A 23,896-nucleotide genomic window follows, 5' to 3' on the forward strand; every position below is an offset into this window, starting at 1 on the left:
GTTCTACATCTGTAAATATGTTGTAAGTAATTGCTATGTTAAATTGTTAATCGCTATGTAATCCAGTGTAACTACTGTCTGTTTATTTTAACTGTGGAGCTTTTCTCCCCGGGCCTCTGCTGAAAATTTACCTACGTCCAGTCGGACACTCCCGGTCAACAAATGTAAATAAATAAATATACACTCCCTCTTGCTCAAGTTTTTATATCACATTGTTGCCCCAAACTGATGTGTTTTTGGTGCTGCAGAATTTCTGCTATAAAGGTTGCTTTTGCGCATTTATCAAGACAAAATGACCTTATATCATCTAAAAAAGTTTTGTCATCTTGCAGTTCTGCTTTCAGTTCCTCATCTGATGAGCTATACAGTTTTAAATCATCGACATAGAGAAGATGAGAAGTCTTTATACTTTGTTTTCTAGGAGCCAAATTATAGCCATGGCCTAAGCTTTTAAGTAGACAGCTTAATGAGTTAAGGGCAAGACAGAATAGCAGCGATGACAGAGTCACCCTGGAATATCCCCCTTTGAATTTTTATCCCTGGGATAATAATTTGTCCTTTATCATGGCTTAATTGCAGAGAGATCTGCCACTGTTTCATGTTCACTGTGTAATGTATTCGATCAGTGTAGGGTGTATCTTATGCATGTTTTTAGCACTCTTTTATCCATGAATGTGAGATATTATCAAATGCTTTTTTGTATTCAGTCTGTGCCATACTTGGATTTTTCCCCTTTTTACAGTTCTCCACCATGACTTGAACAACAAATGATCCTTTCTTTCTGTATGACTTTCTTTTATTGCCCTTTTGTTCTTTTGCCATAATTGAGTTTTCTTCTAAATGACTATAAACTGTCTGCATCAGTTCCAGTGTATAGTTTATATGTCATCGGAAGGCAAGCAATTGGTCTATAATTTTTAGAGTAGCTTGGAGGTTCCCTGTTAAGTAGGAGCATTGTTTTTCCTGTTAGGTTGGTGGCTTTTCGGGGTGCACATATAAATAGTTCTTACTCATGGCTACATCTTCATGAAAAAGATGTTAATACTTTTAACCAGAAGGTAGGTAATGCATCTGGGCCTGGGGTTTTCCACATAGAGGCTTTTCTTAACTTTCTTTCAATTTCTGTGGCTGTTACGTCATCCCATTTCATATCCTGTACCTTTAAACTTATTCTTTCTTTTAGTTCTTCTATTCATTTAGCATCTTTATGTTCCACAGGCTCTTCATAAATACTTCTCCAAAGTATAACCATTTTCATTTGGTGGTCTTTCAATTCCTTTTGCCTTGTTTCAAAATTCTGTATAAAACTTTTTTGTGTCATCAGTAAATTGCTTATGCTGTACTTTTCTTTTATATTTATCTGCATATCTTCTAAGTGTTCCGCCTGTGCTGAGATTTTTAGTTTATTTGCGATAGTGCATGATAGATCCTGATCTATTCTAATACTGTGCATTGCTTTTATTACATCTAAGTATTTTTGCTGATCTGTTCCCCCTTCTGTACTCTTCGAACAATGACACTTTTGGCTTAATTGCTTTATAGTTTTCTCTGTTCAGTACTTCCATGATGGCATTTGATTTTTCCCCTTCCTTCCCTTCACTACCCTCTGTTCTTGTGGTAGAACTTTATAAGTTATTAATTTAGCTGCACAGTCAGTAATATAACCTGTTTACTTCTGTTATATCGCATAGATCTCTATGGACAGTCCTAATTACTGTGTTCATTTGTTTTATCAAACTTCTGACTTTCTGGGTTTTATTGACCTTCTGCAGTCTATTTCTTTCATTGATCTTAATATGGCTATTTATCTCTATTAAATCAAGCAACTTTTCTCTTAGCTTATTTTCTTCTAAACTGAGGACACATTTTTTGCTTTCCATTTCCTGTGGGTATTCTATAAAAAGTTCTATAGCATCTTCCTTTGCACATTCTCTTCATTTTCATCCTGTGCCATCCGTTGCATCCTTTTTACTGTATGCATGTTTTGATGATGAGTAATACTATTACTCCATATAGTATAATCTTGTAATCATTTTATTTGTCATTAAATAACTTATCTGTTCTTAGGTCCACTTGTCCTCTTTGAAAATGATATTGCCCAGCAAAGCCTACTGGCCAGCAAATTGAAATTAATAAATAAATAAAAGAAATAAAAAAAAATAGATGGATGCATGAACAAGTGTTGATTATCAGGGAGGGCTCAGGAGGATAGCCTGGTGTAACTAAATTTACAGTTGTAGTGCTGATTGTGCTTTGTGGGGATCTTGCCTATAGTGCTAGTTGTGTGCCGTGCTTTATAACATTCAGGCCTACAGTGCTTGAAGGGCAGACCACATGTTTCCTCCACTGTAACTTAATGGTAGTACTGCATGTGTGGTATTTAGTTTATGATTAAGCTACTTAAATGTGACAAATCGATTTTGAATGACTAAGGCAAGTAGCTGCTTCACTTGTTTATCTGGAAATATTTTTCTGACATTTAAAATTCTTTTGACTCTGTGCTCCAGCTTAATTGCTGTCAGCAATCAGATGTGTAACACTTCATTAACTGACTGCAAGCATATGTTTGAGTGTCTTTGTCTATCATTATGCAAGTGGAAATTAAGGTAGCCAAGTCTGGGTTTCAGATTTCAGCACAAGTGGGTGCATTTAGATGAAACTGTCTACTAATGCTTCCTTCCCCATGCTGTGTAGTCGCAAGTGCTTATATAATTATTTTTAACATACTCTGGCAGTTTTTGTGGACCTGTACACACGTTCTATAGTTGTTTAATAATAGTATTTCCTGGGGGTAATTTTATGGAGTGCCAAAGTGATTTTTCAGCTGTAATGCAGCTTGCCATACCTTGCCACTCATCTGCTAAAGTTTCCCCTCAAGAGATATTGACATGTCTGCCTCCCAGTACTTTATTTCCCCACAGCCTATATTCCAGTTGTATTGCCATTATATATTTTTTATTTGTTTGACCTAATTTTGATTTCTTTCTTCTATTTTTTTCCCCTGTCTGCCAAGCTAGTCTCTGACCTCACCAACTGTTACATTTACAGAAGCTCAGAGCATACTGGAGCTCTTCCCACATTGTTTTTAAGGGCTTCACTTGCAAATGGTGTAGCCCCACTCTGTTCACTCTCCGCAACTCTCTGGGCTGACTTCACTCCCCTACCCTATCCCCATTCCAACCCACCCCTTCTTTCATCACAATTATAGTCATGTAGCCACACCCAATTTTGCCTTACCACACCCTCTCTGTCATTATCCAATTATCTATTTACCTACTTCATACTAATTTATCTTAGGCCCACTGCTTTGCTCAGAGGCCTACACCCGCCATGTCCTTGTTACTCTTACAGTTTATAATCCTCTTGACACTAACTTTTTCTCTGTCTTCACACACCTCACAGTATTGAGTCCTTACTCTCTCAAGACCAGTCTAAATTACATTCCCTCCTACATTAACTCTAATGTCTATTACTCTAATATCAGCCCTAGTCTCTACTACTCAACTCCTCTTCTCTGTTATAAACCTTTCCTTCTCCCCTCTAATTATTTCCTGCACTATAAGCAAACCTCACTAGCACAATTTCCTCTTATCTTTCTCTCAAAGCTATCAAACTCTAGCTGCAAGCTATATTTCCTACTATTTTTCTCCCTTATATGCTCTGGGGATATCCCCCCTAACCCCGGGCCTTAAATCCCATCTTTTCCTCAACATTGTAACCTCCCTAAACTGGCAAAAATCCCCACTTAACTACCATGAACTTCCAAAGTGTTTGTAACAAAATCACTGAACTCCATGTTTGGCTCACCCAAAATAAAACCCACATCCTCGCTGTCACTGAAACCTGGTTAAAACCTTCCATACCCAGACACGAGGTTCTCTCTTCTGATTATAATTAGACTAGATAGACAACATAGAAAAGGAGGTGATGTTGCCCTTTTCTACCCCAATACTTTTAATTTAGCCCCTTTTACTAGCTCAGTTCCACAGTTTCAAAAGGCAGAAATCCTAATCTCGTTTTTAGACTTCAACTCCAAAAAAAGCTATGCATAATAGTCCTTTACATTCCCCCAAGAAATAAAATCCCAGTTTTAGAAGCTATACTATCCTGGGCTTCCTCTACCATAAATAATGCAACAGTCCTATTAGGTGATGTGAATATAGATTGGTTTTCCATTTCCTCAAGCCAGTCTCCATCTAGCATAAACTTGTATCACTTTACTCAACTAATCAATACATCCACCAGATTTAGCCATAAGACTAATAATGGCTCCATACTAGACTGGATTTTACTCACAGATGTATCCAAATACCCTGTCCCTGGCACTATGGCAAACTCCTTCAGTGACCACCTCCTAGACTTTACTATTCATAACTGCTCATCACTCCCAAAAAAACATAAATGCCAGGTAACTCAAGACCTATCAAAATTCTGTCCACAAACCTTTAATACTATCCTAAGACATCACAATTGGAACCGTCTTAAAACCCTTCCCCTTGATGATGCCCTCCTCTACTTCAGTAACTCCTTTCTAAACATCCTGCATAGCTTAGTATCCACCAGATCTAGAAGAATTAAATCCAGCTATGCTCTCTGGCTCTCAAAATCTACTAGTGAAACAATGAAAAATAGAGATAAAGCCTGGAAACATTGGAACAACTCATAAACTCCCTCCAACCTTATCCTTTATAAACAGCTTCGCAACCAAGCCACAAAACGTATCTACAGAGACAAGCAACAATATTTTTGGAACCTACAGACAAATAGGAGAAATAACTCCAAACTTTTCACGTCTTTTATCAATAATCTCTTACACCCTGGTTCAAAATCCATTCCCTGCCCTGACCCTAATATGTCACCTGACCTTATTGCATCTAAATTCAACTCACTATAAAAGATCTTACAACCTCCTCCCAAGCCATACCAACTAACCATACTCTTACAACTACCCCCGCTCATCCACCAGTAGAAAATCTCTTGAAGCCCAATATCCCTACTCTGTTGCATTAAGGAAACCCCCACAAGAATTCAGTCTCTCCCCTATTTCCACTTCATTGATAAAGAAACTTATCCAAAACCTAAAGCCCTGTTCTAATTCAGCCGATAATATTCCTGCAAAATTCCTCAAAATTGCTGCCGATGTCTATCCAATTAGTATTTTAATCAACAGGTCTATCCAGGAATCCTATGTCCCTTACCTATGGAAAAAAGCTATAATCCTCCCTCTCCATAAAGGTGGCCCTTCGTCTGATATCTCAAACTTCCAGCCCATTGGCATTTTATCCCCCATCACCTTCTAAATTACAATATCCTCTCACCAACCCAACATGGATTCCGTCCAGGGCATAGTACTTCAGTTGCCTTGATCTCTTTCTTTGGATATCATTAACAAAGCCCATGACCATGGCCATACAGTGCCAGCTCTCTTTCTGGATCTCTCAAAAGACTTTGATACAATATCTCATACCATTCTTCTGTCTCAACTGTCTTCCATATGGTTATCCTCTCAGTCTCTTAACTGGTTTAAAAGCTATCTCTCAGACAGGCAACATGCTGTTAAATGGCAAAACTCTCTCTCTCCCCTTACCTACATAACCCCACAGGCATCTCGCAAGGCTCGATTTTAGGACCTCTTCTATTTAATATATTTATAAATAATCTGCACCAAACTATTCCAAATGCCTCCCTAGTACAATATGCAGACAATTCTACTATAATCTGCTCTGCACCCAATCCTGCATATCTTCAACAAATGACTCAAACAGCATTCAGTACAGTAGAATCTTGGCTGTATAAACATCATCTTTCTCTCAACCCTGAAAAAACTAAGCTTATGGTATTTATCCCCAAAAGAAATACAATACTTAACAAAGAAAATGTCATTATTTTCTCTCTAAACTCCTTTACAATTGAACTTGTTACTAACACCAAATTATTAGGAGTCATAATAGACGAAAACTTCAAGTTCGACCTTCACATCCAATCTAATATTAATAAAACCCATAAAAAATGAGGGCTTCTGTACAGACACAACACATTTGTCTCCTTACCATCTAAACAAGCTTTAGTCCTCTCCTATCTTCACTAACCTATGGTGCACCCCTGTTTATTAATCTACAGCCTTCCCTGAAACTCAAACTAGAATCTTGCTACAACGAGATTACCAAATTTGACACAGGCAGCCATAACTCCTCCCATCACTGTAATTCATTAAGAAAGCTACAATGGCTAGAACTCCTCCATTACCTATTACTCTTGCAACTATGCACATCACACAAACTTATCTATAAACCACGATTGCCCTGCTCTCAGCTCCTTACTTATCCCCTACTTCCCTCTCAGGCCACTACATTCAGAACACCTACACTAAATCCATAATCCAAACCTTCCTGTAGGCAAACTACTGTACTCTTGGACCATGGCCAGGGCCTAGAATAACCTCCCTCCCTCTAATCGTAGTGAACAGCATCTCTCTAACTTCTAAACCACTCTGCATATTCATCTCCTCTCCAACTGGATATATAACTGTACAAAGCCACATACTGCCACCAATGAAGCCATTACCTGACCTTTTCTCCCCTCAGACTCAGCTGCCCACTATAAAAAATAATCTAGCCCTGTTCATTCCTAGTAGCATCTGTATCCCCACTTCCCTCTTGAACCTTACTTTCTTTGTATGCTGTAGCTTCTCCTGGAGTGGCCTAATTTCCATCTCGTGTTCTACACCACTTGTCTAACTTTCTCTCCACACTTCTACTGACTATAATCGTCTACACTAATTCCTTCTACTACCTCCTAACTCTTCTTATCAACCTCCTCCACCTGAATTTCCACTGGATCTTTGTAACTCTACAATACTGATTTGTATGATATTCTCATTTAAATCATTTTGTGTCTTACTACCTGTCATTTCAGGCTGCATTTCGTTGACTCTGTACTACATATCTAAGAACCTGCTCTTTCAAATTGTTCCCATTATTTTGCTACATTTTGCCTATTCTGATGTACTTCATTGCAATCATTGTATTAATTATCTGTTTTTATATTGTCTCATTGCATATACTGTACTGTTAATATTGTATTTTAATCTCCTGTCTTGGAGCTCATTGTTCTTTCGTAATGCCTTACTGCAACTATTGTATTCCAGTACTGCATTTTCTAAGTTTATGTCTTGGAGCTTTTCTCCCCGGGCTTCCACTGAAAATGGGCTGTCTGTGGCTAAGTGGACTTTCCTGGTAAACAAATGTCAATAAATAAATACTCCTAGAAGCATTTTTTTCTGTCAGCTTGGATGTTCTCAAAACCTAAAAGTGGAATCACAGAGGTAAAGTGGGAGTGGTTTGATGTGGTGGTATCTGCTGTATAAGTGGAAAAGAGAATAGAAAAATTAGAATGTATGGAAACAACATTGTTTAGTAGTTTGTAACTCTTCTGTACAGGAGATACTGAAGAAAAAGATGAACCCTTTGACATAAGCTCCATCATACAGAACCAACCACATGAGGTCCTGCACTGGACCATGCCATCTCTGCTCCTCCCTTATTTATGTATTTCATTAATAACTTGGACAAGTATTACATCTTGGGCCAGGGTCTTCAACTTTAACAAGTCTTTTAAGGTCCAACTAAGCTAAGATTCAGGATGAACTTCTTTCCAGAGTGTGACTGAAAAAGAGTTGTGGAAGAGCTGTCTAGCTATACTTTGATATGTTGGTTCAGCACCACTTTTAGATTGTAGCTGACACCAGTGTGATGATGATGCATAAAAATACTGGACTTATTTAAATATCACATGGATTTTTTGATAAGATGATAATCCCTTACATTTTCTTCTATGTTTTTCCAGTTGATTGCTGCTATGGTTTGATGTATATTTCTATAAATGCTATTTTGTTACTTTGTATACCTTTAGTATATTTTTGTCATTTTACTTATGGTAATGCTGATCTGTTGTGCAAGTGCTTACTATTGTAGGTAGACACACCTTTTTCTTAAGGCAGCAGATATCCGTACCTCTGTATAGTTTGATATGTAAAATTCTGTATTTCAAAACGGATTGTGCCTCTGTGCTGGGAGGGCAGTCTTCTCTTCCCACCCACAAACCTGCATATGTTCTTCATTTGGATCATTATTGCAGTAGTCCTTACTACTGAGGCTTACCCACTAGGTGTCCCCTGTATGCCTGCCATGATAGGCCAGTACTAGGCTAACCGCCCTTGTGGGCCATTTTAAGCCTGAACAATTATCCCATTTCAGAATCAAACTCTGCACCTTGCTTTTGTAAGGCAAACACCTTAACCGTTATGCCAAAGCTCAACCCCCTAGATTTCTAGAGCTTAGGATCTTTCCCCCTTGGCAAAGTGTAGTCAATTCTCTGGTGTGCGTGTGTGCGTGTGTGCGTGCGTGCGTGTGTGTGCGTGCATGCGTGTGTGTGTGTGTGTGTGTGTGTGTGTGTGTGTGTGTCTGTGCGCACGTGTGTCCTCACCATTTTAGAATATTCTTACCACGGCTCATGAATGAAGATGAAAGCTGCACTTTCCACTTGATGCTAGTATCATTCTCCACGTGATCTGCCAATTCTGGAATTTAGCACAACTACCAGTTGGGGAAACATTTTATCTGATGTTGTTAATCTTCTTTCCATTCATAAACAAAAATAAAATGCTGTGTCCATATGAAGATAAAAACAAGTTTATTCCAAAGCCAACAGTGAGCGCTTTTGTCTCCTCAATCGGAGACTTCTTCAGACTAAGGCTTCACACTTCGTAAGTATGCTGTGTAATCCGCATGGGTAATGATAAAGGCATTTTGCAGGTTAAAAATCAGTTTTTTTTCCATTTGTGCTCAGTTTGTCCACGATCCATGAGCCTTACAGAATATTGTTCTTAGGCCATCTTTTAATCAGTCAGACACTAGTTCTTTGCTGGCATTATCTAACCAAAGTAATTTACAGACTTCTCAAAGAACCCTGTTCTGTAGGCTGAAAGGCTCCTAGTACACAAGTAGCTATTCATCACATTTCCTCTACATGTGAATGCTTCATTCTTGCTGTACTCCAAGCCTTTTTTAGAGAAGGATCTACTTTCCTTAAAATCATTCCCCATACCTTCCGTGGACCCCTTTGCTACCCCAGTTATGCATGCCCATAAATCAAGGAAGTGAGGAAACCCCCCCCCCCCCCCCCTTTTTTGTTTTTTTTTTAACACCTTTACTGAATTATCACTTAAGACATAGGCAAACATGCATCTGTGCAAAAGAAAACAAACCATGTTAACATGAAACATGCATCTGTGCAAAAGAAAACAAACCATGTTAACATGTTCATGGTTACAAACATTCTACATCATATGCATGCTTTTATGCAGTTATTATCATTCCAATATTACATAAATTGATCAATTCTTGCCTTCCCTTAAACCTCATTTCTCTAAAACATTATTCTGCATGTACTGCTCCCACAGTTTCCATTTTTTCTTTGTAGTTTGCTCCTAGACTTTTCTAAAGACCCCACTTTCAGTTATTATCTCTGTTACAGCATTCAGGTTCAGTTGGTTTAGACTAGTGATGGTGAACCTATGACACGCATGTCACAGGTGACACACCATGGCGTTTTGGGTGACATACCAGTGTTCACCAAGACCCGAGTTACCAAGGAAACTGAATAAAAATATAAGAAATATGTGACCCTCCACTTATTTATTAAAACTCAGCAACAAAACTCTCATTAATTGATGTTAATCAAATGCAATGTATTTTAATTTCAGTTCGAAATTACTATTAAAAGTTGGGTAATTTTTTGGTGCCCTATTTTTAGCCCAGTTATCAGTGTGCATATTGTTTTCTCTATTATATGTCACTGATTTTTCTTTTACTTTCATAATACATAGCAACACACATGACTGGACTGTATTTTTTTAACTAAATGAATATATAAAGAATTTTCTTTTTTGTTCATGGGGGGGGGGGGGGGGGGGGTGACTAGCCACAGAGTCAAGATAGGCATTTTCCAATTTTTAACACGCCAAGCTCAAAAGGTTTGCCATCACTGGTTTAGACTTTGATTTCCTTTTTCTACGAATTGTTTTTTTTGGACAACTACCAGAATTAAACTTGACAATGCCTAACTATGTCTAGGCAATTCAAATCCTTTATCCCAGCTCAGAAAATCATTTTCTTAGTTACACCCATTTGCTTACCCAATATTTCTGACAGGGTACTCTGTGGTTAATTTTTGAAGTATGCCAACTCAATTACACTTCCAAAACATATGATCTAATTTTGTCCGTCTTCATCCATTGTTGACTCTTGGGTACGGTTCCGATCCTCTGAACCGGTTTGGCTGTTACATAGCTCACACCAGCCAAAAAATCTCTTGAGCTACTGGTCTACCCATAATGCCCCTCTCTACATTACCTCAGATCTTGTTTGCCACTCTTACTGCTAAGACAAGTCAGCCATTTACTCTCTGAGTTGAGTAAAATTTATACTTTTTTCTATCTCCTATGGCCTCATTTACTTCATCACCCATGGATTCTAGATCCAGCTCCAGCTCTTCTATCTCACTCTCACGGACTGGTACATCCCAGACACTCAAGCTGACTGCTTGTAATGGTCTTCATCCTTCCTCGAGGGGGTTCTACCTATCAAGCCATGGAAAGAACCTTGGCCACTGACTCTTCCCAAGTGGCTTCTGTGTTACCGGAGTCTCAACCCATCATCCCAGCTTTATTGGATCTGCCACCAAGCTCTACCTCTGGACAGCAAGCTCCAAGGTCGCAAGACCTACCTGCTAAAGGTATTCCCCTCTTCTGAGACCTCTTTAGATGCTCCCATTGAAGAACCACCTCGGAAGAGATTTTCCAGGAGGAAACACCTTGATTCTCCCGAAGAATCAGTCACAGAAGACACAGATTTCGATGAGGGGGAGGATTCCCCTGGAAGACATCTCCTTTAGAAACATTCTAGAGATCCTAAAGCAGAGGGGTGATTGGAAGCTTAAAGACCCTTCTGAGGAATCTGTATACTTGCAGGCCTTTGGAGCTCATCTGTCTACCTCCTGGGTGACCCTGCCCACTGACGACCTTAGGTTAATTGCTCAGTGGGCTTGGAAGGCTCCTGACTCTATAGAGCCAGTCCCCTGGAGACCTGACAAGATGCTTTCTGAACCTGAGGGCCATCCACTTTGGGCAAAAGTCTTAATAGTTGATGCCATGGTGGTAGCAGCTGCCCCAAAGAAAGAACTAGCTGAGGAAAGTTCTGCCGTGCATCCCCCTGAGAGACCAGGGCAATGGACAGATTTGGGAAGTGGGTGTATGCTTCATCGACCTTCTCCATCAGGTCTTTGAATTTTTTGGCAGACTTCACTAGGCATCAGAGGGATCTGGTCAAGGAGCTGTCAGATACCTTGCCAGGAGTTGTAGCTGAGGGGGTTCAATAAAAAGTGGCCTCCCAGTTAGCTACCCTGGAATCTATTTCCAACTCTCCCATGAGGCTCAAGGTTTTTCTTAAGGGCACTATTCATTTAAAGCCCCTTTCAAAGTTCCTTTACCACCATGGAACTTTACAATTGTCTTGCAGTCGCTTACATTTCCTACTTTTGAGCCGTCAGCGACCTATAACTTAGTTTCTTTCTTGAAAAACTCTTTTATCTGTCACCTCAGTGAGACAAGTCTCCGAATTGCAGGCTTTATGTGCTAAAGCCCCCTATCTAAGTTTTCAAAAAGACAGTGTGTCACTCAGAACAAACCCATCATTCATTCCAAAAGTGATCTCAGAAGTCAGTATCAATCAGGCCATAGACTTGCCAGTATTCTTTCCAAATTATAATTAAGGTGAATACTGCTTACATCTTCTTGATGTACATAGGCAGTTATGTTTTTACCTGGACAGAACTAGACAAATCAGACAATCAGAACAATTTTGTGTCCTTTGCAGGAGCAACCTTGGGCAAACCCATTACTAAGGTTTCTCTATCTAGATGGCTAAGAGACTGCATCTTCTTTATTTACACAAAAAAGAACCTAAAACATCCCATGCTGGTGAAGGCTTACTCTACCAGATCTACAGTGACTTCAGCTGTTTTCCATTCTAAAGCTTCCATGTCTAAAATTTGTACTACTGCAACATGGGCTACTTCACATATCTTTATTACTCATTGCAAATTGAATATGGTTTCCAGGGGGAGAGCCTTCTTTGGCTCTATGGTTCTCAGGAATATCCTTTCATAGGGCCACCCAAGATCTGAGGTAGCTGGGGATTGTGTCCCAAGAGTCAAGAATAGATGAAGATTGACATAATCAGATAAAAAAGTTATGTCTTACCATAACGTTCCATCTGTGTTATTGATCTTCATCTATTCTTGCATCCCACCGCGCCTTCCCCCCTTCTTTGACTCCTGGTGGCGCAACATACAGTCCTGGGTTTCCCCTTTAGGATACACCTTGGACATGGCTTCTGGGTTAAGTTAGGAATTTTTTTTTGAGAGCTTGCAAACTCAATCTGAGGTAATGTAGAGAGGGGCATTATGGGTAGACCCAGTAGCTCAAGAGGTTTTTTTGCTGGTGCAACCTATGTAATAGCCGGACCGATTCTAAGGATTGGATCTGTACCAAAGAGTCAAGAATGGATGAAGATTAAAAATACAGATTGAACGTTATGGTAAGACATAACTTCTTTTTCTAAGTTACCTTATTCTTCCCCATCACACCTCCAACATTTGCCATTTATCCATGGGAAAATTCTTTGGAGTCTGCTTGGGGTATAAAATACCTATGCAAACACCTCCAGGCATATTTGGGAGACATACTTATCTCCTCCCATTGTTCAATTGTGAGTTGCTTACCCACTCTCGCTTTCCAATATTATGTAGTCTCCTCTGATTGATTCCTGTAGTTATTGTGCAATATTTGATATACCCTGCTAATTATCACTTTATTAACAGCAACTTAGGTTCTAGACTCAAACAGAAGCTCTACCAGAGCAGATCTTTCATTTCAGAACCCCCTATCCCTTTCTGTTTACCTATAGAATGATATCGGTCCCCGATAGGAAAAGCAGTCTCTAGCCTGCAGTTCAAATGTCTTCTTGGCCTCTTCCCATTCTGTTACTTTTACTCCCTAGTTATTTGCTCCCAATACCTTTGGTCATTTGCTAGCTTTCTCCAGTGAATTCCAGCCCCCTCTTGCCTATTCTCTGTATCACTAATTTCAGTCATCACTTATTGGCAGGATCTTTTTTCACCAGTCTCGCATTGGCTTAGTTCTTAGAATACTTTCTGCTACTTTATGAAGTATTGCTGTTATCCTCTGTAAGGATTTGCATGCAGAATCCTACTCTCTCCTTATTTCTTGAATTTGCCCCCCCCCACTTCATCATCATCCCTTTCCACATTTAATTATAGCTTTCTGATTGTGTTAAATATATGACCCTTAACTGTGTAGCTCTAAAGTATCCCTTCAAATCAAGTAATCATAAACCACCTTGTTCTGTTGGAAGAATCAACTTATCCCATTTGGCTCTTGCCCTCTTACCCTCCCAGATAAATTGCTTCAGCTCTTTATTAATTATTGTCCACAATTTCTCATCTGGTTTATTCTATATTCCTGATCTGTGTATAAAACTAAAGGGACCTAAAACGTTGTCACTGCTTATATCTTATTGGATCATGGGAGGTTACTAGGCTAATAGCCCTAGAACCTTTTTAAGCCTAGCCATTCGTGCCCCAGTTTACCCAGTTATCAGTGCCGATAGGCTAGAATGGCTTTTGTATATGCCTGTGCCTTAGGACATTTACAAACTGTCCCTGTCCAAAGGGCCCACAGGTGACAAGCCAGGGTTGAATTTGCCATTTCCCATCCATTGGTCCAAATTGTATTTGAGTAGGCTTAGGGAAGAAGTCTTGCTATTCATATCCATAAGAGCTTGCGGTTTCTCAGTTTTTGTAAAAGTTTTTATTACAGTTTACTGAGCAAAAGGAATTATTTTAAATATTCGGCATCTCCCCCACATGTGACAAAGTTAGCTAGTTTGCAGGTTCAGTTTCTTATGTACTCTGTTTTCTGGCATTTGAATACACCACATAGGCTAGCTTAAGACTGATCCTTCTGGAGTCCTGAAGAGAGATGTGATGTTCTTCGTGTTTCACTGTTGCAGTCATCACATTTGGGTTATCTGCCTGCAGGTAGCCCTCAGCTGGCCTGAATAACAGAGTCTTTGGATTTCTGCTTCGGATGCTGTCATGATGTCAGGTCGTCGGGGGTATAAAACATGCAGCCAATGCCATTGCATCAGTCTTTCTTGCCGTGCAGTGCCCGAAGCAGACGCAGTTTGCAAGTGCCAGTCGGCCATCTCCTGAAATTTTTGTTTTCGAGTTTCAGACTCAAAGTCTTCAAAAAAGATAAGTACCCCATTGGGGATCCCTTTTCTTGCTCTAACCGATGTCAGTAAAAGTTAACAATTGTCTTACCTGTGGAAAGCAAATACCTCATAGAGATTTTCATTCGTACTACATCCCCTGTTTAGGTCCAGACCACGACATCCCTTGCTATCGGTTTTGTGCCTTGTTCAACTCCCGAACTATTTGTTGTCTGGCTATTTTTGCAGCGAATTACTTTCATACTCGATCTGTGTACTCTAAAATGGCTTTAAGTCATCTGACTTCTGATTTTCCAAAAAAAGTAAGGATAAAGACAGAGACAGACTGCATAGGTCCAAAACTGCCACAGATGCTTTCGTTAAGCTAGTCGCCAGTCCGCCGGTACTCATTGAGTTGCTTTTGCAGCCCCTGATACCCGCTACTTCAGATTCGCTGGCCTCTACTGAGACCCATTCGGAGTCCAGTATGCCGCGAGATGCTTCTTCGACTATGGAACCTGCGAATGTCTCTACCTTGGATGGGTCCGGAGCCGCTCTGCAGGCACCGGCTTCTGAAGGTGTATTCAGGCCTTACAGGAATTCATATTAAACCAACGTCATCTATTTCATCCAGGCCAAAAACTTGCACTACGCGTAGAAAATTGATGACCAAACCGCATGTTCAGGCACATAGACCTCAAAAACAAATGCTTAGAATGGCTGAAGACCTTATTACCTTAATTAGGGAAAGCCAGCCTTCCCCCTCTGAGACCTAGAACTGAATTTCTTTCTGATTCTTCTGATCAGAAATCTGATTTTTTGCTCCTTCTGATTACCAGGATTTGCCCTTATTTACTTATGAGGATTCTGATGCAGAGGGTTCCATTCCCTCTGCCTCCCCTCCAGAAGATCTTTCTTTCGGTGAAACCTTGCATACTCTTAGGGAGCATTTCCACTGGGAAAGCCAGGATTACTCTGAGTCCAAAAAGAGATTAGGGAATTCTTACTCCTGCCGCAACACAGGCCTTTAGCTATCCCTCCTGTTCTGGACATTGTAGATAATGCTTTCTTGGAATCTAGCCTTACCCCAGACACCTTACCTCCAGCTCCCAGAAAACCTGACAGGTACTAGAGTACCTGACTCTCACATGTTCCTCTTCAAGAATCCTTCTGCGGATCCAGAGACCATTTCCCAAGGACCAAAAGGCATTAAGGCTACTGCTGCCAAAAATCCTATCCCTTCTGATAGAGATTCTAGAGCCTTAGACAGATGAAGTAAGGAGGTATACACTTCTGCTACTTTAGCCATTAGGGCTTTAAATTGCCAGCTTCATATGTTAAAGTATCAGCAGCATATTATGGGACTACTTAAACAGAAAATGATGTTGATTCCTGACTGTGCCGAACACAAAGAATTGCAAGATTTAATGCATTCTGCAGAACAAGTTGGTAAACATACTTTGCAGTGTGGTTTTGATGGTTTAGAAGCATCTTGCAGGGCTGCTGTCACCGAGTCTGTACTTAGAAGGAACAAAACCTGCCAGATTATGTTAAAGCTAAATTACTGGATGCTCCCTTAAACCAAGACCACCTTTTTGGCAACAAAGCAGAAGTCATCTTCAAAAGGATGGAGGAAAAAGCTAAATCTCCGCAAACTGATTTCCTACAAGTACAGCTTCCCAAATTCAGCAGGCATTGGCCTTCAAAGAAATGGTCTTTTCCAGTGCCTTCCAGGCCTTCGCAGTCCAAACCCAGGAACAGCAGACCACCTAGGCTACAGTCTCAGGCTACGCAAAGACCTAAGCAGTGGGGGGGGGGGGGCTCCCACTTCCAAAGTAGGGAGTAGTAAGCCATGCCCCTATGGAAAAATGGAACAATGACTTGACCTTAACCCTTCCAAGCCCTGCTCAACTACCTGCTCCCTTGGGAGGAAAGCTCACCCTGCATGCAAAAGACTGGAAACGCATTATCCAGGACAAATTGGTTTTGAACATAGTCTCCCAAGGATACAGATTACACTTGCACACACACTACCAACCCCAAATGGTTGGCCAGATGTATCTCCAAATCAGTGGGCGGAGGCCCAACAACAGGTTCTCTCTCTTTTCAGTATCAGGGTTATTCAACCTGTTCCAGCAGAACAAAGGGGACAAGGTTTTTATTCAAGACTTTTCTGGTACCCAGAAAAGACAGCTCCTGGCATCCTATCTTAGACCTCTCTATTCTCAACACCTTTCTGGTGGTTCCAAAATTCAAAATGCTAACTATTCAACAGCTTCTTCCTATGTTAGCCAAGGATGCCTGGCTGACAAACCCAGACCTAAAGGAAGCTTACCTGCACATCCGAATAAGGGAATCTTGCAGGAAATACCTACACTTCAGGGCAGGCTCTATGCACTATCAGTTCTATGCTCTTCCCTTTGGCTTATCTACTGCGCCCAGGGTATTCACAAAGTGTCTAGCTCCAGCCATTGCATTTTGCAGGCAGAGAAATATTCAAATTTACCCGTACTTGGACGATTGTCTGATTCAGGCAGAAAGCCAGGACTTGCTATTACAACATCTGGCATTCGTAAAGAAACTTCTAACCTCACTGGGGTACACCAGCAACAAAAATAAATCTCACCTAGCACCCTGCCAACAGATTGTACTCCTGGTAGCAAGCTTGAGCACAACTTCCCCGTTGGCATTCCTCACTCCGGAGAAATGTTTATTTGACAACCTACTTCAAACTATTGGCCACAAAACCCCATCTATCTGCAAGGAAAGTACTGCAAGCCCTGGGGTTCATGGCCTCTTGCATTCTGCTAATTCCATATGTAAGACTGCATATGAGGAAACTCCAATGGTGTCTAAAAAGCCTATGGTGTCAACATTCTCAGGACCTGGAAACAATGATTTCTATCATTCCTTGTATGAAGACAGAGTTCCTTTGGTGGGCAGAGGCCTGCTACCACAGCAAGGGGCTCCCTTTCACTCTACCCCCTGTCGCCCAAAGCCTAACAACAGATGCATCAAACTATGCATGGGGGGCTCACATGCCCAGAGCAGTGCATTCAGGGCAAGTGGAACCCAAGACAGATGCACCTGCATATCAGTCAAAAAGAAATGTTAGCTGTACAGAATACTCTGACAGCCTTCAAAGACTGTATTCTTCCAGGACAACTATTGGTAAAGACAGACAACACCACAGTTATGTGGTACAAAAGCAGGGGGGAACCCACTCGTACCCTCTCTGCAGACTAGCCATGGCTCTGTGGAACACAGGCTTGAGCTACTAAGCTCAGTTCCTGCCAGGCAAACTAAATTCACTGGCAGACGACTTCAGCAAAAATCTCATGGACCCACACGAATGGAAACTAGAACCAAAAATATTCAACCTGTTGAGGAACACATGGGGACTCCAGAGGTAGACCTGTTTGCCTCCCCTCATAACTACCAATTGAAAAAATTCTGCACAAGAACTCCCCACAGCTAAGCATGGAAAGTGGATGCCCTGTCTTTTACCTGGGAAAGCCTCTCAGTTAATACCTTTCCCCCTCTGCCTCTCTTCTCGAAGGTTCTACTAAAGATCAAACAAGACAAGCCAAGGACAATACTGATTGCACCAGACTGGCCACGCCAACACTGGTACCCCCTCTTGCACAGTATGACACTGCTGCAACCATGGCTCCTGCCTCAGACCCCCCCCCCCCCAGGAGAGCTCTCACTCCAGCTTGGGACCTTAACTTTTGTATTGGAAAAGCTCACTCCCCCCCCCCCCCCTGCCCCTTTTGAGCCAGCTGCAACAGCAGAAGTGAAATTCCTTTCTTGGAAAACAGCCTTCCTTCTAGCCATCACTTCAGCAAGAAGAGTGTCTGAATTGCAGGCCCTCATGGCAGTGGAACCCTTCATTATCTTCCATGCGGACAGGGTTTCCCTCAGAACTAATCCTTCCTTTATGCCCAAGGTGGTGTCTAGTGTGGCCTTAAATCAGTCCATTCATTTGCCTACTTTTTCCCTAATCCACAATACAAAGGGGATTAAATACTGCACTCTCTAGACGTGCACAGACAACTTAGATTTTATTTGGACAGGACTAAGCCTCTCAGAAAATCTGAACAGCTGCTAGTTGGCTTTGCTGCAGGGGCAGAAGGGAAGGCCATTTCAAAGCAAACCATTTCCAAATAGATAGCACATTGCATTCATTTCTGCTACAAGCACCATGGAAAACCTACCCCACAGGTTATAAGGTCTCATTCCAGCAGGGCTGCATCTACCTCTGTGGCTTTTCTCAGAGGAGCCGCTACCAGGGACATCCTAGAAGCTGCTACCTGGAGCTCTGTACATACCTTCACCAAGCATTACCACATGCCTATCTTTTCTAAATCCAGAGCTGGATTTCCCACTGCAGTCTTGCAGGGCTTAATAGCTGGTCTTAATGCTCTTTAATTTCCTCCTCCCTTCCTTAGCTTTGGGACTCAACCCAAATGTGATGACTGCAACAGTGAAACACGAAAAACCTAGTACAGTTGTATACACTTAACATAAATGTAGATGTTCGAGTGTATTCACTGTTGTAGTCCTGGTTACCCTCCCTCCAGCTCCCCTGACTTCTCTTGGCTCTACCTTTCCTTCTTGTTTGGTATGTTTATTTTTTTATGGTGTATTTGCTTTTTGATGGGGGTGTACCATACCATATAATTGCTTCCTATTGTGGGGGCACCTGACATCTTGAGCAAAAAAAAACTGATGTAATAGTGTCGGCTGCATGTTTTATACCCCTAACGACCTAAAGTCATGGAAGAAGAGACAGCATCTGATGCAGAAATCCAAAGACTCTGGTATTCAGGCCGGCTGAGGTCTACCTACAGGCAGATAACTGGCTGAGTGCTACCTGCAGGCAGATAACCCAAATGTGATGACTGTAATAGTGAATACACTCGAACATCTACATTTATGGTAAGTGTACACAACTGTACTTTCTTCTAGCCCCAAATGGCACACAGGTCATCCAGACAGATGCTCACATTATTCTGGTAAACTTTTTTTGTTGTTTTTCTTTCAGCTTTTCACTGTTAGGGTACGCCACAGCTGAACACTGGTCCACTAATGATTGGCAGTCAATCTTTTTATGGTGCCGAGGTGCCAGCTCGACGCCCGACCTTCAACGAAGGCATTCACGCATGTCTTTCGAACGCCACTCGACAGCGGGGAGGACATGTAGACTCCACACAGAAGGCGCTCCAACCGAGAATCAAACGGGAGAACCTCTTGCTGTGAGGCAACAACGCTACCGCTGCACCACCACGACTCTACAGTATGGAGATATTTTCCACTCCCTTAACAACAACACCTGGTGCTGATGTAGGCACCATGCCACCACAGGGAGTCCAGCTCCTGCACACAAAACCTGAGAGAGGTGCTGTCACTGACTGAGGATTCTAAACCTTCACATGCACTAAAGCATAGGCAGACTGCAAGCCACAGTTCCCTTCCCTTGGAATGGATAAAGGGTTATGCCACTCACTTCCAGCTCCACACACACACCCCTATCTCTTCCAGCTCCACACACACCCCCCTATCTCTTCCAACACTCAAGTACTATTCAAACTCCATTCATCTGGGATTTAGTCAGGGCTTTATCCATGTACTCTACAGAACAAGGTTGCCATTAATGATATTTGTGTATGGATGAACCCAGGTTATATTTTTACTTGACACATCTATTTACAGAGAAGCTGAGCTGTGCCTGGTTGTTTCAGTGACAAAAATGTGACTGATATGAACATATAAAGCAAAAGTGCAAAGTTAATATTTGGACACACTTTTTTTGTTTAAATATCTGTTAACAAATCTATGAATGTTTTTTTTTCATGTTATGTAGATTGATGTGCTGAGTAATTGGCTTGTTTCATTGCTGATCTAGGGATAACATCCTCACCTAAGGAGTTCCCATTCAGAATGTCAAGAAGTGCAAAAGCAGTTGCTCAGGAGTAGATGAAGTTGCTCTTTTCATATTTGTTCCCTATTTAGCAATGTAGTGATTATTTTTTTTTTCTTTCTTTGTTTTCTCCCAAAGAATCCTCATTGTAGACTGGGATGTTCATCATGGCCAGAGCTTGCAGTACATTTTTGAGGACGATTCAAGGTTTGTGATTTGGAGCACTTGTCTAAACATTCTTTAAAGTTGTAGTGCATGAACTGCATAATTTTCCCCATTGTAATACATGCCTGATCATGAAAGTGATTGACTGATGCCATTGTTTGTTTTGCTGTATGCAGCTTAACAGCGAAAGGATTTTAAAATGTGCATTTTTAACAATATCCTAGTTGGCACATGGATTCAAGTATTTCTCGGTCAATAAATGTCACAGAGGTGTACGTAATGGAGTATTTTTGTAAATGGTGTTGTATTTATCTGCACCATATTTTGTTGAAAATTTTAACAACTGTTGTCTGGTGTGGGTTTGTATCCTCCCCTGAGTAGTACAGCTGTGTGGTATAAGCTGCAAGAAGTCTTTCTTTAGAGCCTCATGCAGCAGGTCATCACATCAGTGACACTGATTTCAGCTAGGGCAGGCTGGTACCTTTGTCTCAGACACTGAATGAGTGACCATTTTGCCAGGAAATAATTTCTTTGTTTTTTCAAGGGAGGTTTAACTCATAATAAACTGTAGTTTGACATCTCCGTGCATCTTCTGTTGCTGAGTCTCAATATTTTTTATTTCTGTTGTAGATGTGGTCATGTAGCACTTAATACAAAAGTACCATAGTCGCAGACAGGCTCCAACCTGTAGCCAATTTTCAAAATGCCTCATTTGTTTGCACAATTCATGAGTTTAATTGATTCATAAGGAGACTGCAGATATCATTTGACACTGGGAAGACAGAGGTAAACTGATGCAAGGGGTGTTTAAAATGTTCCATATTCCCAAGTTCCCCCCAGTAAGTGGGATAATTTTTTGGTAGCCCAACAAACAGAAGTCCTAGCCAAACAAAAGCCAAGGCACCAAAAGGAAACGTCAAGATGAGAACTCTGCCAAACCTAACAAGGGGTTCCTTTTCCAAAAAGGGTAAGCCCCTCTTCCGACCTTTGCCAAGGTTTTGCTCCCGTCATTCCCAAGTTCTCCTCCTGGTGCCCCATCTTGAAAGTTAGCTGTCAAAAAGGCTGTCAGTGGTTTCTGGCAAATAGGCGCTCAACATTGTTGGCAGAGGTTACAGCTGGCAATAGAAGGGACATCCTCCTCTGTTTGGCGGGTGTTCCCCCTCACCTGCTGAATCAGACTTTGTTATTCCCTCCTATATTTGGACAAGTGCTAGACTCAAGGGTCATAGAGTCAGTCCGTCCTTTGGAGGGAATAAAAAGTTTCTACTCCAGTATTTTCATGGTCCCCAAAAAAGAGCTGTCATGGGGATTGGTGTTGGACTTATCCTTTATCAGTACTTTTGTCAAGGTCCCTAATTTCAGGGTGCTCATGCTGTGGGTGGTTCTTCGTCTACCAGACCACTGCTTCATGATGACCCTGGACTTGAAGGATGCATACCATCATATCCCTAATGCTCACCACTTCAGAAGATATCTGAGATTTGTTGTGTCTGGTTTGCACCATCAGATTTCCTTCTTTTCTACTGTTGCAGTTTTCATAACATGAGGAATTTAACCCTTAGGACGACCCAACATCTGGCCAGTATACCAAAGCCTTTTACTGCCTACAGTATGACATACACTGCTGATATACTCCTCATGTACGTAGGACATAAAAGCAACATCCGGATGTACCATCCTCTGAACTGCTCTGCCACCTGCCTGAACGCCAGTTTTGATCATTGGTCTGCTTGCCCAGGTTGTTTGCTGGTGCATTAAACCATTCAGATAAGTGCCCCTTTGGGGGTTTATTTTTCTTATTTATTGCTTTTTGGTGTGGGGCTTTTTCATGTCATCTAGAAAAGGCAAGTACCAGTGTGGGAGACAAATTCCACATAAAGTTAGTCACGGTCAGTGCTTGTTTTGTTTAGGGCCTACTCATGATCACAAAACTTGTGTCATTCATCAGGTCCAAGACTTTATGTAGTCATCTGTCTTCTCTTGCTATTTATTTAGAAAATCAGTGTTTCAAATTTTTAGCTAAAGAGGCTAGGGAGGGACCTTCCAGACCTGATGTTGAGTCTTCACTAACGAGAGAGGCCAAAAAATCAAGGCTGGACTCTTCCTCTGCGCCTCCTACATTGCAGATCTCTCTTGAGGCTGATGAAAGCCCGGAGGTTCACCTGGTTCTGGGATCAGATTCTTCATTTGGGACTGCTTCGTAGGCCACCATGGAGCCCATAACAGCCATGTCCTCGGAGGCATTGCAGACATCCATTTCAGTTGGTCAGGGGAAACCAAGACTTGTTATTAATGAAAGCCCGGGGGGGGGGGGGTGCTCAAATTCTAGTGAGAGAATTAAGTTCCAATGTCAATAATCGAGTGTAGACCGAAGTCGGGCCCTTTCACTTTTCATAAGGTAGATGTCCAATTAAAGAAAAAGCAAAAGACAGCATTTTTCTTCCAGGGGCCCTCAAAGTGAGTGGCAGAATTTTCCTCAGGGCTTATTTAATATCTTTATGGACCTGAAGCCTCCTTCAAGGGTATCTGTTCCTGCTGCTTCTTGTGCATCTTGCCCTCACAAGAGGACAAGGGAGCAGGAGTCCTCTGATGAAGAGGTTTCCTCAGATGTGGAATCTTTGGCCTGTTCCACCCAAATTCCATCTTCTGGAGTATGATTCTCCTGAAGAGGAATCTACTGGTCCAGAATCCCTACTGAGGAGATTACTGTGGGGAATACTGTCGCTAAGATGATGGATCACTTCAAGTGGGACTGTTCCCAAGTTTTGGATGTGCAAAAGAGATATTATGAGCTCCAGCAAATGGAGTCTCCTTCGCCATCCGCTATCCCTTCAGTTTTATCTGCTTTACTGAATGCTTTCTCCTCAGCATCTCAGGCTCCTGATTCTCAGTCCCCTGACCCTAAGAAGCCTGACTATTGCTACAAAGTGCCTGATTATGTCTTTACAAGTGTCCATCTGCTGACCCTTTGGTGGTCTCTTTGGCTTCAGATTAGCCTACTAAGTTACTGCCTACCACTAAACCTCTTCCCTCTGATAAGGAAATCAGGACATTGGAAAGACTGGGAAAGAAGGTTTACACTTCTGCCACCCTTGCCTTTCGTCCTACTAATTACCAAACTCATATAACCAGATATGTTTTGGTCCTCCTGTCCTAGGCTACTCAAACTATTTTTGACCTTTTAGAGTCTGAGGGGAAAACTTCAGCCTTGTCTTTGTTAGGGGAATCATGGCAGGTGGCTCACCATTCTATAAAGTGCAGCTATGATGCAGCAGAAGCTTCATCTAGGGCTGCTGCTTCAGGATCTGTATTGAGGAGGTACTCCTGGCTCTGGCTTCAACCACTGCCAGATGACATAAAAGCTAAGTTGATGGATTCTCCTTTAGAAAATAATGGCTTGTTTGGTACTGCTACTTCTGACTCTCTCAAGTCTTTACAAGAGAAAGGCAAGAAGTTA

At 41.5% G+C, this 23,896-nt stretch overlaps 1 protein-coding gene across 5 annotated transcripts in view; it reads left to right on the forward strand.

The window, feature by feature from the left end:
* HDAC6 (histone deacetylase 6) overlaps nt 1-23,896 on the forward strand; it is a 1,533,697-nt gene that overhangs the window by 467,419 nt on the left and 1,042,382 nt on the right. For all 5 annotated transcript variants that reach the window (XM_044080374.1, XM_044080376.1, XM_044080377.1 and 2 more), the window contains exon 9: nt 20,413-20,481. In XM_044080374.1, the coding sequence (XP_043936309.1) occupies nt 20,413-20,481 (69 nt within the window). The remainder of the gene's footprint in view (nt 1-20,412; nt 20,482-23,896) is intronic.

Source organism: Protopterus annectens, chromosome 8.part0, assembly GCF_019279795.1.
Source record: "Protopterus annectens isolate FY-2018-M chromosome 8.part0, PAN1.0, whole genome shotgun sequence".
Classification (NCBI taxonomy): Eukaryota; Metazoa; Chordata; order Ceratodontiformes; family Protopteridae; genus Protopterus; species Protopterus annectens.